Genomic DNA, 22267 nt, shown 5'->3' with positions numbered 1-22267 from the left:
AAATCAGTTTCAATTGCCTCCAAACACCTCATGGCCTTGAATTTCAAAAGTCAGCCTCATCTTTCAGCAGCTGAGGGGAGGGGACAGGTTCCTTGACCTTACCACACCGGAGCCCTGGCTTTCTCACCTAGGAAGTGCGAGAATATGCCTACGTGCGTCCCAGGACGTGCCAGGCCAGCCAAATGGTTGTGAATGAACCATTTCCGGAAAGCACCTGCCAGGCTGTGTCACACACAGCAGATATGTTGTGGCATCTGCTGGAGGGAGGGGCCGGTGACCCGCTTGAACCCACAGGGGCCTCAGTAGGAAGACAGTCCGTGGATCCCTGTGGCCTCACCGGGAGGACAGTCCCGCGGGTCCCCTGTGAGCAGAAATAAGGCTGCAGTGCCGTCTGTCTTCTGAGTCGCACCAGGTTATTACTGGTTGTCCCTGGATTGTTTTCCAAATGACTGATCTTACCACGATGCATCAAAGAGGGCAGAGTGGAAAGGCACAGTCCTTGAACATTTAAATTCTAGCTGAGGCGGTTTCTGCCTATGAGACTGACTGAGCAAGTTGTCGCTTGGTTTCTATGAGCCTCAGCTCTGTATTCATAAGGTGGCACTGAGGGCGAGGAAAGGGAGGCGCCCCGAGAGGCCGCACACCGCACCAACGCACAGCCACCACTACAACTACATTTAAAACAAGTTTTTTAATCTTTACTTATTTTTGAGGGAGAGAGAGACAAAGCACAGGCAGGGGAGGAGCAGAGAGCAAGGGAGACACAGAATGCGAAGCAGCTCCAGGCTCCGAGCTGTCAGCACAGGGCCCGATGCGGGGCTGGACCACACGAACCATGAGATCATGACCTGAGCCGAAGTCAGATGCTCAACCCACTGAGCCACCAGGTGCCCCTATAGCTACATTTTTATGTGACACTCAGGACCAGGATTTCACCTAAAGCAAGGTGGCACACACCAGAAAAAAAGCGCTGAACTTGAAAACCTGAATGGGAATGGAAACCTTCTTCCTGATGTGCTGAAGGTATAGACTGATTTTCTGATACCTTACTTTCAAAGAACATTCACAGTTAAAACGCCTTACTTTATCCCCACATTGGCCCCAGATGTACATGGGCAGTGGTTACCTTCAACACATCTCAGGGAAGGGAAAATAAACAAAACAAAAGCGTGTGACTCAGGATCTGTCATATTCTTAGTTCAATAAAGTTTTTGAGGGCCTCTCATGTAGGAGGCTGGATGGGTGCAGGCATGTGGGTGCGGGTTAAATGGCTTTTCACAAGTCAGCAGACAGTCACTGGTCACTGAGGATGTTCTAGGGAGTGGGGGGTGGGGTGGCGCCTGGCGCCTGGCTCAGTGGGTTAAGCGTCTGACTCTTGATTTGGGCTCAGGTCATGATCTCAGGGTTCATGAGACTGAGCCCCACGTCTGGCTTCCTGCTGACAGCACAAAGCTTGCTTGGGATTCTCTCTCCCTCTCTCTGTCCCTCCCCCACTCTCACTCTCTCAAAATAAATGGTTTAAAAAAAAAAAGAAAAAGAGGGAGCAGGGCCAAGTCCCTCTTCATGCAGGGCACATTTTAGTTGAAAGACACAGAAAACAAAAAATTATTGAAACAAACACATAAAAACAAAGTGTCCGGCGGTGGTAGATGTGGTTAAGGAAGAAAAGGCTTCAGGGGAATATTCAGGGGCAAGGGCCCTACTGCGTGCTGACCTGGAGCTGTGCCCGGATGAGTCAGCGCCCCTGGAGACCTCAGAGCCCCCTACCAGGTGCTGTTCCCACATTTCCCAACAGAGCTCAGGGGTTGAGAGGGTGCACGCCAACTTCTCGAAGCTGGTGGTCCCGGAGGCCAGGGCTGTCTGGGTCCAAAGCCAGGGGGTTTACGCAAGGCCAGGCTGCCTGGCCATCTTCACTCAAACACCAAACCCCCAATTCTAAGCCCCTGGGCTTCTGTGGGCTGGTTCTTGAACTATGGGAGAAACTAGGGGCACAGGCAAGGCCGGCAAGCTTTGCCTTTCCCATGGAAGTCTTCGTTCTGGAGGCTGCCTCACCTGGATGGTGAAGATAAGGACAAGGGAGTTTGACACCCAGTTGGCAGTTCCTACAGTTAATGACTTTGTATGACTAAGTAGCAGGCACTGAATGCCAATATAATGCCAGCCACTGTTCCCATCATAACATCTAATTCCCTGGGCAGTATTCCGAGTGGATGCTGTCCTAGTTTCCGTTTCACAGAAGCAGATTCTGAGGGCCAGGAGCCCAGGTGATGAGGTGATGTGGGGGGCACACCGCCAGGAGAGGGGGACTGCTGGATATCCATCACATGCCCAGAGGGGCTCTGGAAACCACAAGCCACCATAAGCAACCAGGGTCCTGGGGAGACTAAAACAACTGCTTTCTCCGGAAGATAAGGAGTTCCCAGGGGATGACATTAACACCGTGTGCCCAAGCTTTGCCTCCAGGGGTTCAGCAAACCTCACACAGAGGAGTGACAGTCGGGACAGGCCACTCAGTGGGGCAGTCTTACGGACTTTGCAGACCAGAAACTAGGGTCGAGAGAAGTCCCTGTTCGCCAAAGGCCACGGTTGGGAAGTGAAACTATCTGAATGTTCCCCATTTCCAAGCCTCTGATTGCTGAGTCACCCCGGTGTGGCTGGCGTGGAGCTGGGGCCTCCAGCTGCGGCCCAGCTCTGAGCTCCATCCCTGGGCTTCCGGGTGAGGGGAGGGGGCCTCCGGGGGAGGAGTCCCAGTGGGGGTTGTGTGGGGTCTCCGTGAAATCCCAAGGGGGGGCTCCTTGGGGTCGCGGTGGAGTCCCCGGGGGGGGGGGTGTGGCTCTGCGGGGACTCAGTGGGGGGTCCGAGGGGACTCGGTGGGTCCCCGGGGTGGGGGGGAGCTCCATGGGGTCTCCGTGAATTCTCAGGGGGGGGCTCCGTGGGGTCTCCGTGAGGTCCCGGTGGGGGGGGGGGGCGCTCCGCGGGCTTGTCTCTGCAGTGCGCGATCCCCGGGGCCCTACCGTGGGCGGTGGGCACAAAGACGTTGCGGGGACCCAGCACCCCCGTGACGGTGGGGTCTGTCAGACGGCCCCTTTCCTCGGACAGCCGCTGCTCTCCCGGGGTCAGCCTGGGGCGTGACGAGGGCGGCGAGGGTCTGCGCACAACCGAGAGTACAGGGCAGGCAGGGCAGGGGCCGCAAGTCGGGGCCAGGTCCGCGCCCCCGTGGCCCCGCCTCCGAGGTTCCGTTAGGTCCGCGGTAGGCCCCGTCCCGCGCCCCTGGTTCCGTTCGGTCCCGCGCTAGGCCCCGCCCCCGCGCCCCTGGTTCTGTTCAGCCCCGCTCTAGGCCCCGCCCCCGCCCCGCGGTTCCGTCCGGTCCGCGCTAGGCCCCGCCCCCGCGCCCGTGGTTCCGTTCGGCCCCGCGATAGGCCCCGCCCACCGGACGTGCGCATGCGCAGCCGTGCTTGCGGCGAGGTCGTGACGGCGGCCGTGCGGTGAGTGCCGGGATGAGGGAGGACGGTGGGCGGGTGGGCGCACGGGCAGGGGCGGGGGCCGCGTGGACGGGGTGGGCGTCCTCTCCGTCGGGGCGGGGCCTGCGCTTCCCCTACGGCGTGGCCGGGAGCGAGGTCCCGGCTTGGACGGGGGCGGGGATGCGCTGCACAGGGCTCCGGCCGCCCCGCTTGCAGGTGAGCCCTGTGCTTGTGCGGGGGAGCCCTGTGCAGGGGAGCCCGGTGTTTGTGCGGGGGAGCCCTGTGCGGGGCAGCCCTGTGCTTGTGCAGGGGAGCCCTGTGCCGGGGAGCCGCGGAGCTCGGGAAGCAGCAGGGCGCGGCTGTGAGCCTTCCTCAGGCAGCTCCCAGGGCCCGCTCGCTGTGCGTTCTCGCCGAGCGCTTCCTGTCCCTAAACACTGGAGCTGCGCCTGTGCTGGGGTCTCCGGGTGGCCTGGACCACGTGCACTGCCTGGCAGTGGGGAGCTGTGAGAAACGGGGAGCCTGATGGGGCGCTGGATGGGCCGGTGCACCCTGCGGGGTGGTCTCCGTGCCGGGGAGACGTAACTTTGCAGGCAGGATTGTGGACGGGAAAAGAGCAGGCGCCAGGCGGTATGTATCCCCGGTCCTTTTTTAGGGGAAAAATTAGTAAGAGCTTATATTTAGTGAATCGATTGAATCGAAAATAGTAATGCGGCCTGGAGCCGGCTTGGAGGATTACAGGGTTTTATTTTTGTATTTACGTGCTTGGTCAGATTTTCTGAATTTTGTTCTGTTCCTGGAGTCTGAATTTCTTTTGATTTTGGAAGAAATATTTTTACACACGACCAAACCATCATTCTCAAAGTGATACACACACGGGTCTCACACAGACAGTGAACACGTGTCAGGTGACTTTGGTCTCCTTGACTATGGACCCAGCAGGATGAAAAGCCGGTTCAAAAACGAGTGAATGAAAGGGTCGGAGAGGCATGCCGGGTGAGGCAGGGCAGTGGTGAGTGTCTGGGCCCACTGAAACCACAACCGCGCACTATCTCTTCCTGGGGCCTAAAGGGGAGGATAGCCCCTTATCAGTGTCATGGTTTAACCTCTAACTTCTCTGACTGAAATGGCCGGTCCCCAGGAAAGGGTGACAGTTACCTCCCAAGTCAAGTGATCCTCACGAGGTTTGTTAAGCAGTCATCCAGCATGATGTAGAAAGCATACACCCTTCCTCATTTCCAAGTTTTGGATCAATTATCGTAGCCAAATACAGAACTGCTAGTATTTGGCAGTTTAGCAATTTAGCCCCCAGTGAACTCTTCAGTGGGCGTCAGATGGAGTTCTCAGCGTCCTGGTGGCCACGGAGTCCCATCCCTGGAGACAGGGCTGACATGTCACACTGTGGCCCTGAAACTAATGCTTGTTAAATTTTTAAAAAATGGCTGGTCCAGCGCAATGCATCCAATGAAACCAGCAAATCTTAGAAAGATGAGGTTTGTAGATAGATTTTTTTTCCAAAGGAAAACAGCTGCAGAGAGTTGGGTGGGGGACCCTGGGCCCCTCTCTAGGAACCAGTGCCTCCCCCCCGACCCCCACAGCTCCTCAGCCACCTGGACTTGGACGCCTTCCAGATGGAAACAAAGCCTGAGGTGAGCTGTTGGGCCTCCGCTGTCCCCGAGAGGGAACAGGGACTTCCAGCTGTGACCACCCGCTAGACTTCAGGCCCCAGAAAGGAGCCCTCCAGTCTGGGAGGCGGGCACGTGGCAGTGGGACAGTGGTGACCCTAGTGTCCTCTATGCCATCTCAGAGGGATGTGATCAGGGTGACAGGCCAGGAAAAGACAGGAGAACTGGAGGTCGGCCCCACCCTGTCTGCACTGCCTTGCTGGCACCCGTCTCACTCAGCTCCGCTCTCCTGTTTTGTTTCAATGTCTGACTCTTAACTACTGTCTTCAGCTGTTTTTATTTTTTAATATACATTTACATGTATATATATGATACTGTCCTCAAAAAGGTCTAGAAGGCTCCTTACGTTTTCCATGGTATACTTTAAAATAATTTTTAAGTTTATTTATTTTGAGAGAAAGAGTGAGGGGAGGAGGGGCAAAGAGAGAGAATCCCAAGCAGGCTCTGCACTGTCAGCACAGAGCCAGACGCGGGGCTCGATCCTGTGAACCGTGAGATCGTGACCTGAGCCGAAATCAAGTGTCCGACGCTTAGCCGACTGAGCCCCCCAGGCACCCCTCTGTGGTGTACCTTAAAGGACAGTGTTTTTTCTCGGATTTCTGAGCCCTTGCAGCCAGTTTCCCATCACCCACGTGAAGAGCTGGCCCGCCCCCGGCCGCCTTACTTGGGCCTCCTCAGGAGCCCTGTGCCTCCTTCCTTGCCTCACGTGGTCTTACTGTCAGCGACTCAAGCATGTGCTTCTGAAACATGTGGACCCAGGAACGGGCCTGTGTTCTAGCATCCTCCAGAGGACTGTGAGTTTGGTGAGCGGATCCCTGCCTCAGAACCTCCGCTTTTCCGTTCCCTTTACCCGGGACCGTGCACGTCTCCACCCTGGAGGCACACCGAGGCCGTCCCCTCCCAGGCCCTCAGGACCCCCTGGTCCCTATGCTGCTTGGTGGGGGGCAGGAGCGCCAAGGGAGGGGCAGTAGAAAAGAGAGACTCACAGTGGCTTGCTTTGAGCGTTTCTTTCCAGCAGGATAATCAGCTTTTCTTTGATTGTGTGTGGCTCACATTTAAAGCCACTGCCGCTGTGTGCTGCCTTTGAGTTCCGCTGACCTTGTTTGGAAGAAGGAAGAGACTGGGCCACCCCACCTGAGATTTCCTGGGTTTTCACGACCAGATGGGGAGCGGAGGTCATGCCAGTTCAGTGGCTCCGCACCTGCCTCGGGGCACCGGCGTGCTTAGGCGATGCCCAAGCGTGGCCGTCCCTCCGGGGCCGTAAAGGCAGAATCTGGAGGTGGGCCCAGTCACAGGCATCTTCCACACGCGTGGAAGAGACGCCGCAGGCGATCGATTGTGCACCACGGGCCGGGGCTCTGAGGGCCGTCTGGTCACATGCCAGTGCAGTCTGAATCGGTGACCACGCCTGGGCTCTCCTGCAGACGGCCTAGTCGAACATGCCTGGCACGTGGTAGGTGCCTCCTGTTAGTACCCAATGCCCACTCGCCCGCATTTATGTAGATTTTTTATTCTCACGGTCAGAAACGGGCCCAGCATGGCCCTAAATAGTGGAACCACGGTCGGATTCCACCGTTCTTATTCCTTTGGCCGTGGCACCCTGGGGTCCCTCCATCCTGAGCCCAAACTTCCTGATACAGCACTTGTCCTGGCTCACCAGTGGGCCGAGCCTGAGGCTTAGAGGCCCAGGCAGAGGAGCCACAGAAGCTGGGAGCCTTGGCTAAGAGCATATTCACGCAATCGTGGCAAAATGGGAACTGTCACCCGGACCTCGTGACTGGCTCGTGGAAGAGTACCAGAAGTCTTCGGGGGAGTCCATAGTTTAGCAGAGTTTACAGTTTTGTGCAGGGTGACTCTTGTAATGGTTACCATCACGTGCTTGGAGGTGAGGCTTCCTTTCTACCCAACCCTGGAAATCTCTGCAGGAGGTTGACCTGCACCTGTAAACTTCAGCCTCCCCCACCCTTGTGGGGTCAGGAGGTGACTCTCCAGAACCAGATTGTTCTGTGTGCTTTTATGAGACAGGTGTGGGCACCAGCGGACACAGAGCAGAGACTCAGGAGAACCAGGGTTATCACACTCGTGGGCCCTGGAGACAGGCCCTGCCTGCCCCATGCTGGGCCCCATGGGGAAGTACCGGTCGGGAGACAGGGCAAGGTTTAGGCTGCAGCCTTTGTTGGGGTTTCCATGGGAAAGGCAAGCAGGTCAGCGTGAACGCGAGGACTGGCTCGCTTGAACGATTTCAGTGGGCTTTGGTGGACCCTGGGACGGTCAAGGCAGAGCAGTAGCGCCTCCAGGTGCAGGGGCTGGATGGGGAGGCAGGGCTCTGATGGGTTAGGTCCCTGCTTTGCTCTCTCAAGGATGGGCTGGCCTGGGAGGGGCGGGCTGCCCAGCCAGGAAGGTTTTTACGATGTCGGGGTGTGCGGGGGAACAAACGCGACACACCAGCGCACAGACGCCCAGGCGCTCTCGCCAGCCTGTCATCTATTAGACTGACCTGTGTGCACGTGCACTTGTACGTGTGTTTGGGAGCGTGTGAATCACAGGAGCAGAGAACGAGTCTGTGAAGCGGCCAGCGCAGCCCCCTCGGCGCCCTCAGTCCTGTCCGATACAGAGCACTCCTGGGCACGGGCACGGGCGATGGCGCAGACTCGGGACTCCCGGGGGGACGTGTGTGTACGTGTGTGCTTTTGTCTTTCCTCCCTGAATCGATTCATACCCACAAAGATCCAGCCTGCCATAGAGCTTGGTTCACTCAGAAGTAGGAAGACAAATGCTTCTATGATCTTTGCCTTTGATTACAGGACCATTATCAAATCCACGAGTTCAGTAGTTAGAAAAGGTGCCTCTGTGGTTTGGGTTAAAGGAGCTAGTACTTCCTACGTCCCGACAGGGGTCACCGTGACTGTTTGGGCAGAGTAGCTCTTTTCGCCGAATAGTCACAAATGGACAGCTGTGGCTCTGGGCTCACAGCCCGCAGTTCAGCTAGACATGGTGACCTCCGCAAGGATGGACAGCTGGAACGCACCGTGGCCCCTGCCCAGTCCTGCTCCTTGTTGCCCAGATGTGGGTGGGAGAGCCCTCCGCTCCTGAGGAGGTAGGGCTGTGGGATGTGGAAGGTGTGGGCAGGAGGGGACCCAGGGGGCACTCTGGCCGCTTCGCTAGCACCTGATCCTGGGGTTCCCTCCTGCACATTGGGGTCCCGCGCTGCGAGGCTGACACAGAACGCTTCAGAGGTCCCTTCCTCCTGTTCTGAGGACTCGAGAATCTGGCCTTGGCAGCTTCACAGACAACGCGTCCAAACTTACGTAAATGTGACCATGGGAGCGTATATTCAACAAGTGTTTCCTGGGCACGTCCTCTGTGCCAGGCGCCGTATCAGGCGGTGGGGGCACAGCGGCGGGCAGGTGGCCCGGCCCCGCCCACAGAGAGCTGCTTGTCTCGTGGAGGCCGGGTTTCCGGGGGGGGGGGGGGGGCTTCTGGAGGAAAAGGCATTGATGCCGAGATCGGAAGGATAAGGGCTGACAGGTGGGGCCGGGTGGGGAAAGGACTCTTAGAGGACCCAGCGCCAGCAGGAGCCCAGAGGTGAGGGACATGGGCTGGGCTTTCAAACAGCTGCCTGTGCAGGAGGGCCGTCGGGTGGGGCGGGGGGCAGGTCAAGAGCCACCACCCGACCCCGTCCTGGGAGCACGGTGCTTAGACTCTGCAGGGACGCGTGTGAAGGGCAGGAGCATGGGTTTTGGTGACCTTCCTCTAGCGGTCACCACAGTGCAGTCTGTTGTGCTAACTAGTATAAAACGTACGACAGCCGCCTTCTAACGTGGAGGCCGGAAGGTCCTTAAATGTATTGGAAATCCAGCCAGAAGTTCCTCTTAGTCTCCAAACTCTGCCGGACTTGAGGTCAGCAACAGCAAATGGGCCGGTTGTGAAAAGAAGAAATTATTTTTTTGTTTTTTATTTCTGGGCAAAGAATGAAGTTTTGTTTTTACATTGTTACAGAGAAATTATTGGGTTATTTCTTTTTTTTTTTAAATTTTTTTTTTTTTCAACGTTTATTTATTTTTGGGACAGAGAGAGACAGAGCATGAACAGGGGAGGGGCAGAGAGAGAGAGGGAGACACAGAATCAGAAACAGGCTCCAGGCTCTGAGCCATCAGCCCAGAGCCTGACGCGGGGCTCGAACTCCCGGACCGCGAGATCGTGACCTGGCTGAAGTCGGACGCTTAACCGACTGCGCCACCCAGGCGCCCCTATTGGGTTATTTCAATTGCACTTACTGTTTGAGTGGGTAAGTATGTTTGTAATATCTTCTCTGCGTGTAGCAGCCGCTGGTGTAGGAGAAAAGGATTTGGAAACGGGGCAGTGGTAAGCGATACCCACACCCTCCGGTTAAGCACTTAATTTGTCTTTATGTACTGAGCGTAGGGGATGTTTTTCATGGTTGGAATCAGAATTCCCACCTTGCATTTGAGAGCTGATGTGGTCCAGGGTGGGAGGTGGGTTTCCTCCGGCAAGGATTCGGCATAGCCCCCTGCCTGGGCGGGACACGCTGTCCTTCCCGGTGTCCAGGGCGGGGATAGGCACACACGGGCGGCCTCGTCCCTTTCCCATCCAGGCCCTGCACTGGCTTCAGATGGGAGCGTGGACGGGCTTCACGCCGTAGGCAGGTTAACAGACTAGAACTGGGGACTTGGGTTTTCCTCCGGTTTATAAGGACCCTGATGTGACGGGTGATAATAATCCTTGTGCTGAGTCCTGCAAACACCTCCTGTGTGCCAGACATTACTGCAGCCCGTCTACACAGCCGCCCCTGCTCCTGTGCTCCCGACAGTGATTTCTGCGTGTGGGGAGCGAGCGCAGACAGTGTGAAGTCTGCACGCAGCCCGGCCGGGGCGTGTACCCTGCACAGTACTGTGTGCAGCCTGTAGAGGGCAGGGCAGGGCTCTCCCTCAGGGGTGTGAGAAGCTTTCACAAAGCATATCCCGGTGTGGTTGCCTAAGTGTCTCACCCTGTGGAGTGTGACCCAGCCTGTGAGCGGGGCGTCCCCGCGGCAGAGTCCCGGATGGTGTGTGCCATCAGCCTCACCACTGCTGCCGTCCCACCTCCCGGCTCCCATGCCCTCTCCTTTCCTCCTCAGGTGCTGCCGGTGGCGCTTCCCTGCTGTGTGTGTGTGTGTGTGTGTGTGTGTGTGTGTGTGTGTGTGTGCGCGCGCGCATGCCTGCCTGCCTGTCTGCCAGCACCTGAGGACAGAGGGCTTGTGACACTCCCTCTCCCAGCACTGTGTGCGTCCTGCAGGAGCAGAGAAGTGGGGGGGCCCCCATCCCGTCCACACGTGTGAGCCTGCCTTCCTTCTTCAGGTCGGAGACGAATACATGACGAGCCCAGACGCACCTGCACGGACGGTGCCTCGTGGGACGAGACGCGGCGTGGGCGCCCGAGCCCTGCATTGGTCCTGGGACGCCTTTAATCCTCCGCACCTAGGACGATGACTCATGTGAGCGATGGCGGCACAGCAGGGAGCATTTTCGACCTGGACTACACGTCCTGGAAGATCCGCTCAACGCTCGTGGTCGCCGGCTTCGTCTTCTACGTGGGCGTCTTCGTCGTCTGCCACCAGCTGTCATCCTCCCTGAATGCCACCTACCGCTCCCTGGTGGCCAGAGAGAAGGTCTTCTGGAACCTGGCGGCCACCCGCGCGGTCTTTGGCGTTCAGAGCACGGCCGCGGGCCTGTGGGCCTTGCTGGCGGACCCCGTGCTTCAGGCCGATAAGGCGCGCGGCCAGCAGAACTGGTGCTGGTTTCACGTGGCGACGGCAACGGGGTTCTTTCTCTTTGAAAACGTCGCGGTTCACGTGTCCAACGTGCTCTTCCGGACGTTTGACTGGTTTCTGGTCGTCCACCACCTCTTTGCCTTCCTGGGCTTTCTCGGCTCGGTGGTCAACCTCAGAGCCGGCCACTACCTGGCCATGATCACGCTGCTCCTGGAGGTCAGCACGCCCTTCACCTGCGTCTCCTGGATGCTCCTGAAGGTGAGTGCTTCCGCGGGCGTGGGGCTCACCTGCCCTCTCTGCCCTCGTCAGCACGGCCCGGGGAGCCGGGCAGGGCCCCCTTCCCGTCTCGCGTCCGCGCCACGGCTTCCCTGTGCGCCGCGCTCGGGGTCCCCGCCAGACCGGGTCATGGCGTCCACAGTAACCTCTCATTTTGTCGAATTCCGTGTTACTAATTTTTTTAACCTTTATTTATTTTGAGAGAGAGGGAGAGAGAATCCCAAGCAGGCTCCGCGCTGTCAGAGCAGAGCCCGACGAACCGTGAGATCACAACCTGAGCAGAAACCAAGAGTCAGACGCTTAACCGACCGAGCCACCGGGCGCCCCTCCGTGTTACTAATTTTATTTTATTTTATTAAAAAAATGTTTTTAATGCCATTTATTTTTGAGAGAGGGAGAGAGAGACAGCACAAGTGGGAGAGGGGCAGAGAGAGAGGGAGACTCAGAATCCAGAATCCCAAGCAGGCTCCGGGCTCCGAGCTGTCAGCACAGAGCCCGACATGGGGCTTGAACCCACGAACTCTGACATGATCTAAGCCGAAGTCGGATGCTTAACCGACTGAGTCACCAGGTGCCCCTGCTAATTTTAAACAAACGTTCTAAGCTTCTGGCTCCGTAACAAAACAGTGGATCTGAGCTGATCGTATTCTGTAAGCCCCAGAGAAGGTGATTTTGTTTTTCTTTCTTTCAAATGTTTTTGAAACAAGGTCCGAAAGCGTATATATGAATACACACATCTTTCTGAAATGTTTATCTCATCTTATGTTAACACTTGAGATCTACCCTTTTAACCAGTTTTTAGGTAACGGTATTATTGCAGCTCTTTTGAGCTTGTCTCCCGTTGCGTGGCCGACACTTCATGTCTGGTGATAAGTAGCTCCCTGCCGCCCTCCTCCAGCCCCGGGCGCCCGGCATTCCACACTGATCTGTGAGTTTGACCATTGTAGGCAACTCGTATCGTGGAACCATGCGGTGTTTGTCCTTCTGTGACGGGCTCGCCGCTCTGAGCATCACGTCCTCAAGGCTCATCCACGTTGCATATCAAAGAATCTCCTTTTTTCAGTCTGAACAGTTTTCCGTTCTGTGTGTACAGCACACTTTCCGTGTCGTGCACCTGCCGCGGGCGCTGCAGTTGTCTGCGTGTCTTAGCTGTTGTGCGTCACAGGGAAGGAGCTAACAGCTCTTCGAGATCGTGATTTCGGTCATTTTGGAAAACTACTCAGAAGTGGGTTTGCTGGATCATAAGGTAGCTCGGTGTTAGAAAGTAAAACCTCCGAACCATTTTCCACAGCGGCTGCCCCATCTTCACTCTCCCCACACTGCCAGGCTTCCTGTCTCTCCACACCCTCGCCAACACTCGTCTCGTGTGCTTGACGACAGCCGTCCTGACAGGTGCGAGGCGGCTCCTCCCTGTGGGTCCAGGTTCCAAGTGATGCTGAGCGTCTTTTCATACAGCTGTTGGCCTCTCTGGAAAACGGTTCAAGTCCTTAGGCCATTTTTTGAATCTGATTTTTTTTGTTTTTTACTATCGAGTTGTGGTTCTTTATGTATGTTGAAGACTAATCTGTTCTCAGTTACGTGGTTCACGGATATTTTCTCCCACTCTGTGGGTTGTGTTTTCGCCCCAGTGAGCGTTTCCTTTGCTTAAAGCAGGATATTCATTTCATGCAGCCCCAGTTGTTTGTTTTTATTTCTGTTGCCTGTCCTTTGCTGTCTATCCGTGAAATCATTGCTAAGACAAACGTCATGAAGGTTTCTCCCCCATGTTTTCTTCCAGGAGTCTCAGCTTTGGGTCTTATTTTTAAGACTTGAGTCCATTCTGACTTGCCTTTTGTGTCTGGTGTGGGAACGTGGTCCCATTTCGTTCCTTTGCACGTGGCTGTCCGGTCTCCCCAGCAGCACCTGTCGAAGGTACTGTCCCTGCCCCGTTGTCAGAAATGGACTGACCATACCTGGTGAATTTCTCTCTGGGCTCTGCGTTCTGTTCCATCGGACCGCGTGTCAGTGCCGGGCAACTTTGATTAGCTTTGAGATAGAGTTTGAAATCAGGAAGTGTGATGCCTTCATCGTTGTTCTTCTTTCTCAAGAGTGACATGACTATTTGCGGTCTTTTGTGGTTTCCTGTGAATATGAGAATTGTTTTTTCTGTTTCTGTAAAAAAGCATCGCGATTCTGGTAGGGATGGCGTTACATCTGTAGATCACTTTGGTCAACTTTCTAGTGAACTTTCCTGTTCTTCACTGTGTTCTCAGCTCCTTGATTTCTGTCTGGTACTTGTTTTTAAACATTCTTCTGTCTGGCTTGAAATTCTCGCTTGTGGTCGTGCATGTTGTTCTCGTGACTTCAGTGAGCATCTTTGTGACAGTTGTGTGTAATTCTCTGTCACGTAAACCCTTCAGTCCCGTCTCACCAGGGGGTGCTTTTGGAGGGTTCTCCTTGTTCCTTGGTTCAGAGCTCCCTTGCCTGGTCCCGCTCCCGGCTCCGTTGCTGTCTGTGCATGAGACCAGGAGGGCACCTCTCCAGGTCTGCACACGCTTCTCACACGGGACACGACCCCGCTGGTCAGCCTGGCCCCAGGCTCTGGGGCAGAGCAGGCCGCTGTGGGGTCGACCAGCCAAGCCATTGCCGCTGCTCCCCATGGGCAGCCGGGCTCTGCTAGACTGTCAGAACTCCAGGACTGGCGAGCTCGAGGCCAGTCCTCCGGGAGCCCCTCGAAAAAGTTGGGGTGCTGGGCGCGTGCCGCAGCTCCTTCCTCCTCTGGGGTCTCTTCCCGATCCTGTGGTGTGGGAGGGTGCCCTGAGTGCCCCTCCCGGCCGCGGCGAGTGTGGGCTCTCCTGCACAGGGGCCTCTCCATCAGTGTCGCATTTCTCACGGAGGGACTGTGTGTGTGTGAACGGTTGCTAAATCAGTGTCTGTGGGGAGGGCGGATCCAGGCTTCCTGCCCGCCGTCTCACTGGCGGCTGTCACACATCGGGATGGTTTTCTCGTGTTTTTGTTTCTGAATAAGGTTTAGGACCTGGAATTGTTATCTGTGTATTTGTTTCCTTTATGTTTTTAAAAGCATGTTTTTAAAAGATGTGTGTCGTCTGTCTACATCTTGATTCTTATTCTTAGATCAAGATGTTCACGTTAAACTCTTAGAATTATACCGTAGCACAGATTCTGGCCATCTCGTATGACACGTTCACAGCCTGTTTTACGTGAAACTTGAAATACAGCTTTTTGTTTTGTAAATGTCTACTGCAGTCAGCACACATGGGTTGTGTCACTCCTGCACACCGTGGTAAGCTTTGGGAGAAAACAGAGAAGTAGGAAACACCACACTGCCTTCAGGGTCCTTGGGGGGTCGATGCTGTACGCACACCGGAAGTGAATTAGCAGTGTAAGTGTGCAGACTTTCATACGTACCTGGCCACGTGCCCAGCAGTCCCATCGTCCCCCAGGGCCGCCCTACCCGGTGCCACAGGAGGACGTGGCAATAGAGGGGCAGGTGCCGTGCAGGGGGACAGGGGGCCGGGCTGGCAGGTGAACCGGGGCAGGTGCGCGGGGCGCTACAGCAGCCGGGCGGTTTAAGCACCTGCACAGCTGCTCGTGGATGGGGGGCTTGGGGATGGCGTGAGGTCCTCGGACAGGAGTGATCTGGGGGGAGGCTGGAAACCGTTAATGGAGTAAAGGAGCGTTTCAACTCAGCCGAGCTCTGAACGGTCATGGAAGCCGCTGGTCCGGGTGTGGGTCATTTTAGGTAAGGTGCTGTGACTTGGGACCCGCCCACTCACGCCACGTGGCTTTTCGGCGCTGCCCTCGTGGGTGTCCTCCCCACGGAGCGGGGCCTCCTGAGGACGGAGGGCCGGGCGGACGCTTCCCTGTGCCCTCTGGCTGTGAGCACGGCACCAGTGGCGTCGTGGCCGGGTGTGGACGGAGGGTGTGCGGGTCAGACAGGCGGTGGCCCAGCCGTCCTGTCTTCTCTAACCCCTCACATGTGAGAACACCAGGCTTCACAGCAGACGTGGCTGCGGCGGGAAGGGACGTCCCCGAAAGGAGCCGCGTCTGTCCGTGCGCTGGGACACCGTGCCCCGTGGTGACCGGCACCACATCCCACAAGACGCGTGAGTTTGGGCTGTGATTCGCGTGTTCCGAGAAGATAGATTATTAGTTATGTCAAATTTTTGTCATTTTTTGGAGGATGCTCTTAAAAAGAAAAAATGAAATCTTTCTCTTTCCTGTGCTCGGGCGGTCGGTGTCGAACGGCTTCACGGTGTCTTTCCAGACCTGTTTGTGCCCCGCCTGGAGCAGGGCTGCTGGGGGTCTCCAGGTGTCTCCCTCCTCAGGTGTGCCGGGAGGCCCGGCCTCCGGTCCCCAGCATCCCCACGAAGAAGGCAGACTCCAGCCGTGGGGGGACGCGGGCGACGGGCCTGGTTTGGGCCGTTTTCTGCGGTCTCTGCGGTTTGCGAGGCGCTGTGTACGCAGGATGGAGAAGGGGGTCTTGGTGTGGTCGCTTCTCAACACCATTCGCTGTGTCGACTCTACGGAGCAAGCAGGTCCCAGCGACAGAACTGTGCCCTAAAACGCGGTAGCTTAGGTCAGAAACTCTAGCTGTTTCCTTGCAGTTCACACGCTGCTGTATGTATGTGCCGCCTGACGTGTGGAAATCCTTTTAGCTTTTAATAAAGTCGCCAAATTCACGCACGGTTGGGCGTCCTGTTCAAAAATCTGCCCACCATCCAGGTCTGATTTGATGGCACACTGAAGGGTGGGAATCAAGACCGAAAACGTCACCGTCGTGTAAGACGGGTTTCTATCTCAAAAGCAGGGGCCCGTTCTTAGCGTCTCCCCCTCGGCTGGGATTCCGCAGCGTGGTTTAGACTCACACGGGACTCGCACACTGGGTGATACGGTTCATCTAGGACACACCGGCCCATGACGCGAAGTGGGTGAGGTAGAAACCGTCGCTGTCGTGCGTGTGTCCTGTGCGGTGCTCACCGCCAGGAGCCGGGGCCGCACAAAGCCCTCTCTGTGTGCGTTGTCACAGAGCTCGTTCCTGTCCCCGGCTTTTCTCGGAGCTCCGTCACCTCGTGACACTGAGGAATGCCAAAGGACGCTCGGTCCGCCAGCTTCGAGCTTTCCAAACGTAACCTAATTATTCCAAGGGGAAGAGTTCGTGTTTGTGATACGAGTATTCATGATTTAAGAAGACCACTTTTAGCGGCGAGGGAAGACTCACCACTTAGAGACTGAGGCAGGGAGGCTGTCTGCGGGAGGCCCGAGGCTCCGGCCTCAAGAACCCGCGTGCCTGCAGACGGACAGTCTGTTAGAGCCTCCACGGGGCTCCCAGTCTGTCGGATTCTCTTCTCCTCTACACCTAGAGGAAATTTAAACTCTGCCGGAATAAACAGAATGTTCCTCTGGGCGCTGTTTACGCCTAACTTAACTCTCAGCAGTACTAGAAAACATGCCTGGGTGTGTCCGATCTGAAAGTAGGAGGGCATTCTCATTTCTTGTGGCGTTAGTTTTGGGCCAAGCTCACCGTATTTCAGACAGCAAGGAAATTTCTTGTCTTTCTCACTTTCTTTGTCCTAAGTCATCATTTCCACGGAGTCTCCTTTTCCTTTGTCCGAGCCGTGATGACACTTTTATGACCTCAGAGTTAGGATTCCTTTCCTGTTTTTTAAAAACAGACTCACTCTTGGAAATTGGTTTGCATCCTCCTCAGGGTTCGGCAGACGTGGCTCAAGTGAAGCCTGATCCCTTTCCTGAGGTCGTTTCTGCTGCCTGCTCTCGGGGCCTCTCTGCCTCAAACTGCTGACTTTCCTTGTGCAGAAGCAACACAGTGTCCCCAGCCGGGGAGGGGCCACCTGTGGCCCGGAGCTCCCGAGGGAGATTGTGCAGCTTGGGGTCAACGGAGACGAGGTCGGAGAGGGTGGTGTGTGGAAGGTCTGAGGGGTGCGGGGATGCGGGGGTGCTGGATGTCCTCTGTCACCTGGCTGGGCGCCCACCGTCCTGGCACCGGAGTGGCCTGGTGCTGGCCAGGTCCCGCCTTCGCGTCCAGGATCTGATGGGCCATCTTCACGTTCTCTGTTCGGTTTTGGCTACAAGTCTTGGAAACTGGTTTTAGTGTAAAGTTAGAGTAATTTTGAGGAAAGTCCACTTGTGCCTGCGTCCGTGGGCTCCGGGGGTGAAGGACCCAAGATCAAACCAGGAGGTAAGTGTATATCATCCTCAGCCTCCCTGTCCCCAGAGGCCCTTCCTTCTCCCAGGGCTTGCTGGCGGCCAGCGTGTGTGACTCAGGAGAGGTTAAGAAAGGAGACTGAAGTGAGACTGGAAACAGGTCTGGCCTTGGCTCCTGGGAGCACGAATCCGGGCGCGGACGGGCCGCGGACGGGTGGCCTTGCTCGGGGCGATGCCCCCGGGCGGGGGAGCGGGGGAGGGGGGCACGGTGTAGCGGGCCTGGGGGCTGGGCGCACCCAGGTGGTGAATTGGTGGGCGTGACGTCTGGGCGGCCGCGTCCTGACGCGTGTGCTCTGTCCCGCAGGCCGGCTGCTCCGACTCCCCGTTCTGGAAGCTGAACCAGTGGCTGATGATCCACATGTTCCACTGCCGCATGGTGCTCACCTACCACATGTGGTGGGTGTGCTTCTGGCACTGGGACGGCCTGCGCAGCAGCCTGCACCTTCCGCACCTGGCGCTGTTCCTCGTGGGGCTGGGTCTGCTCACGCTCGTCCTCAACCCCTACTGGACCCATAAGAAGACGCAGCAGCTCCTGACCCCGGTGGACTGGAACTTCGCGCAGCCGGAGCCCGGAGGCGGGCGGCCCGCGGGGGCCAATGGCCAGGTGCCGCGGAAGAAGGGGCAGTAGCCGCTCGGGGCCCGGGGCCCCGGGGCGCGGCGGCTGCTGTCCACGGGCTCCGCGAGGTCCCCGCCGCAGACTCCCGCGGAGTGAGGCAGGGACCGTGTTGTCCCCGGCGCTCTTTCCCAGTCACGCGGACTGTGCTGATTTCCCGGTGGCCGCAAAGGGTGTGCAAAGCCCGGCTTTCGCCTCTGGGGGCACATTTTTGCCGTCGCGACCCCGTCGCCTGCTGTGGTTTGCTCCTGCGTGCCTAACCGTGTGCGGCCCTGTCGACCATCAGGGAGGGCGTCACGGTGGCGGCCGGGCCACCTGTCCAGGAGGAGGGAGTGCTCCCAGTGCCAGGCGTGACTTGGCATCGGCAACCCTCCCCCGCCCTCCCTCCCCTGCCGCCGTGGTCGTCAGCATCCGGTCTGTCCGGTCACACGGTCAGCAGTCTGTGTGTCCTGTCTGGTGGTGGTGACCTTCTTAGCCGCAGGGCAGTGTCCTCGGACAGAAGGGGTCCTGTTTGGGCCCCTTGTTAGAATCTCCGTGGATGGAGAGGCCAGCCTGGCTGCGGTCGCACCATCTGGTGGCGAAGCCGCAGGCGGGCCCCGTGCAGGAGTGACCCTCCCCCCCCCCTTGGGGGACGGAGCCAGCCTGGTGGGTGTGTGTGCTCCAGTGCAGGCTGTGGGGTTGCACAGCAGGGGATCTCCAGTAAAACCAGAAGCGTGTATTCACACTCTCTTGGTCACTTGGTAAAATAAGGTAGATGTTTGGTAATCAGACCTGTCTGGCTATTAGAGCCGTTTTCAACGGACCGAGTTGCCGGTGTGCTTCCCAACCAGACCGTCGTTCCGTGGCTGGCGTTCCTGAGGGTTTCAGGGCCGGGCACTGGGCGCTCTGCCCTGCGAGCTGCGGGGGGCAGGCATGCCGCCTTCACTTGCCCCCTCCTCGGGAAGGCGGGCACCAGCCTAGCACGTGTGCAGGGAGGTCCGGGGCCCCCCGCTTCCAAAGCTCGCTTAGGTGCGTGCCTCCACTGTTAGCAGAGATGTGTCCGCCGAGTAACGGCCTCTCCTGTGAAAGTGAGGGTCCCTCCCGCCCCGACTTCCTTTAGTCCGCGAGAACAGGCACCCAGTAGGTCTTGTGTAACAGCAAAGTGCTGCAAAGGGGGTCATTCCAGCTCACGAGAGGTTTCAGGGGACCGCCCTACTGTGGGCAGTGGGGGACACACATACAGACATTTGATTCTGGCCTGGGGTGTGCAATTAAAATTAGGTTTATTTTTTTTTTTGAAAGCCTCTTTGACGTCTTTGCAAAAAACATGTGTTTATTGGTCACGGAAACGTCCGACTCGTGTTTAAGTGACAGGGCGCTCACGGCGGCGATCTTGGTTACTGCTGCTTCGGCTTTATGCTTAGGTCGAGATCCGTAACACCCGTTTATCTCCTCGTAAGGAGTGATTGAAGGTGCCCCGCAAACCGCGTCCCCGCAAAGACGACTAACTCACGATCCTGCGGCCCCCGCCCTTCTCGTGGGACAGACGGAGCTGGTGTCTTCCGATGGCGCAGAAGCTTAATAAAGTAACTTATGTTTATGGACCCAAAAGGATGTCCGTTCCTGTCTCTCCATACTGTTTGGTCGGTGTGAGTCGCTTGTCTTGGAGACACTGGGTGATGACCCGTGTCTGTTCACACTTCAGGTTAAAAGTGACCCACATCAGGATTTGACCTTCCCAGGGCTCCCCCCTTACACCCCACGTGTTTATAATGACGCAGTAGTCGTGTGTGGAGAGGGAAGGACCAGATAGCACGAGAGCTTGGCCCGCGCACACTTTCGTGCTCCCTCTGACCAGGGACTTCCCACAAGGGGCAGCAAGGCAGGCGTGTGCGTAGAAGAGGCTTTTTGAACCCTGTTGATCCAAGACCCACACACCTTTATTGCCCAGGGGCTGGTAGGGCCTTCCGGGTTGTAGGGAGCTTTCCGGGCTCCGCGCCAGGCCGGGCCACCCGGCACCGGCTGTGGCGTGGCTCAAGGCTGCCAGGACACAGGCATCTGCAGCTGGACGTGCAGCGGGGGAGCCCCGTGTGACTCCCGCGCTGTCTGCAGAGAGGGCGGGTGGGCGCTGGACAGGGGGAGTGCACGCAGCAGCCAGAAATCCTGGAATCTCAGGGCGCCTGGGTGGCTCTGTCGATTGACTGTCTGACTTCAGCTCCGGTCACGATCTCACGGTCGGTGAGCTCGAGCCCCACGTCGGGCTCTCTGCTGTCAGCACAGAGCCTGCTTCAGACCCTCTGTCCTCCCCCCCTCTGTGCCCCCCTCTTGTCCCCTCTCTCCCTGTGTCTCAAAAATAAAAGATTCTTTAAAAATAATAAAAAACCGGGGCGCCTGGGTGGTTCCATCAGTTAAGCGTCCGACTTCAGCCCAGGTCACGATTCACAGTTCGTGAGTTTAGGCCCCGCATCAGGCTCTGTGTTGGTATCTCAGAGCCCGGCGCCCGCTTCGGATTCTGTGTCTCCCTCTCTCTCTTCCCCTCCCCTGCTCACGCTCTGTGTCTCTCTCTCTCTCTCTCTCTCTCTCGAAAAATGAATAACATTAAAACAATTTTTTTATAAAAAAAATAACCACCTTAAAAAAGAAACCCCGGAACCTCGAGAAACGGGAAGATCTGGCCGCAGCAGCCTGGACTCACCGGCCGCAGGTGTCGGAGGCCGGAGCCAGCCGTGCCCTCCAGCGTGGCCCGTGGGGAGGTTAAGTACCATCGATTATCGCCTGTCACCGCACTCCGTGCTTTGGCATAGACCCACTTCTCTGTGCACAGGCCGTGTTCTTCAGAACGGCCTTGGCCGAGGGGTGGCGGGAGGGAAGGACAGTGGGCCAGCGAGCGTCTTCTCTGTGGAAGGAAGACGGCCCCGGCCCTGCTCGTGTGTGTTCCCAGGACCCCGCAGGCCGGGAGGCCGAGCCCCCGCCCCCTTCCTCTCTCCTCAGACCCCGGGGTCTCCCCGCAGCCGGCAACCACTGCCCTGTGCTGGGTGCTGGGCCGAGTCCCCTGCAGCTTCTCACCGTCCCTGCGCGAACGACCCCGTGCCGGCGGTCCTATTTACGCCAGGCGCCTGAGTCCCGGAGGCTGCCTTCTTGCTGGTAGGTGACGGGCTGGGACGCAGCCTTCCCCGTACTGGGGCTCACTCCTCTGGTGTCAGAGCCGAGGCTCGTCGACGTGCGGTCCGCTCAGAGCGTAGGACAGCCCCTGATGGAGCCCCGTCCCGCGTTCACGCTGTCCTTGTGTGTGTCCGTCCACGGCTGACTGCACGTCCCCGCGGTGCCTGGCGTGGGCCAGCCGCTCGGCCACAGGGAGCCAGGGAGGGGACGAAGCCCAATGTGGACGAGAAGGGCTCACCAGCTTGCGGGACGGGTTGTGGCGGATCTTCGTGGGAAAGGCAGGGTTGGGAGGTAGCTCGGAGGTACCTGGCAAGGCCGGTGGCCGTAGGGGACATTCTTGGCGGGGAACCCGTCATGAAAGCTGGCTCAGCTGCGAGAGGGTCTCTTGCTTCCCAGAGCCCGTGGAGGCCCCGGGGGCGGCACCCGTCAGGGTCCCCGAGCCTCCTCTCTGCCCATGGGTGTTGGTTTCAGTGTGTCTGTGTCAGCTTGCTTCACGGCACACGGAAATCGCATTAAATCTAAGCGTTTTGCAAGGCGAAAAACTTTCCCTTATTCCATCGTGTGAGCCCTCGAGCAGATAAAAAACCTTCCCTATTCCATTGAGCCCTCGAACAGACAACAGCAAAACGGAGAAAGCTGCGTCATCCTCCCCTCATGCGGTCAGATGTCAGGATGGCCCTGACCTACAGGTCACCGTCACGTGTCCTGGGGACTTCTCGGTCCCTTCCTGACCCTGTAGCCTCCCGTTCCCAGTGAGGCGGGGACGCGGCACCTGTTAGAACTGCTTTCAGATGCACGTGACCCCCCAGCCTCCCAGGAGGAGGTTGCAGGGGTGAGTGGGGCCGGCCCCCAGTCGGAGGGCCACCCCTGGTGTCGGGGATCCGAACACCTCCGTCCTCAGGGCTCCTGAACCCGGTGCCCGCTGCGCGCTCACCCTACTCTGTCCCTGCCACACCGAACTCCTGGAGCTCCTGTGCTGGCAGGAGGGGTGCGGCTGTGCACACGGAGGGGGCACATGCGGGCCGATGCCTGCCGCCCGCAGACTGGTTTCTAACAGTGAGGGTGCCCCCCACCTAAGAGTGAGTACACGTTAAGGGTC

The 22267-nt window shown here is 57.7% G+C and overlaps 1 protein-coding gene across 5 annotated transcripts; it reads left to right on the top strand.

The window, feature by feature from the left end:
- Positions 1–3402: 3402 nt before the first annotated feature.
- On the top strand, positions 3403–19617 carry CLN8 (CLN8 transmembrane ER and ERGIC protein). Of its 5 annotated transcripts, none has more exons than XM_047091271.1 (3): positions 3403–3485; positions 10501–11171; positions 17719–19617. In XM_047091271.1, exons 2-3 carry the CDS (start codon positions 10629–10631, stop codon positions 18040–18042), a joined length of 867 nt encoding a protein of 288 aa, XP_046947227.1. In that variant the 5' UTR covers positions 3403–3485; positions 10501–10628; the 3' UTR covers positions 18043–19617. The 5 variants fall into 5 exon arrangements, with proteins under 5 accessions (XP_046947227.1, XP_046947229.1, XP_046947231.1 ...); XM_047091273.1 differs by lacking the exon at positions 3403–3485 and adding an exon at positions 3595–3677; XM_047091275.1 differs by lacking the exon at positions 3403–3485 and adding an exon at positions 3742–4088.
- The last annotated feature ends 2650 nt before the right edge of the window (positions 19618–22267 follow it).

Source organism: Lynx rufus, unplaced genomic scaffold, assembly GCF_022079265.1.
Source record: "Lynx rufus isolate CCGP_SWC_20201006 ecotype Redwood Valley unplaced genomic scaffold, mLynRuf1.p SCAF_3, whole genome shotgun sequence".
Lineage (NCBI taxonomy): Eukaryota > Metazoa > Chordata > Mammalia > Carnivora > Felidae > Lynx > Lynx rufus.
This window is presented reverse-complemented; position numbering and strand designations above follow the sequence as displayed.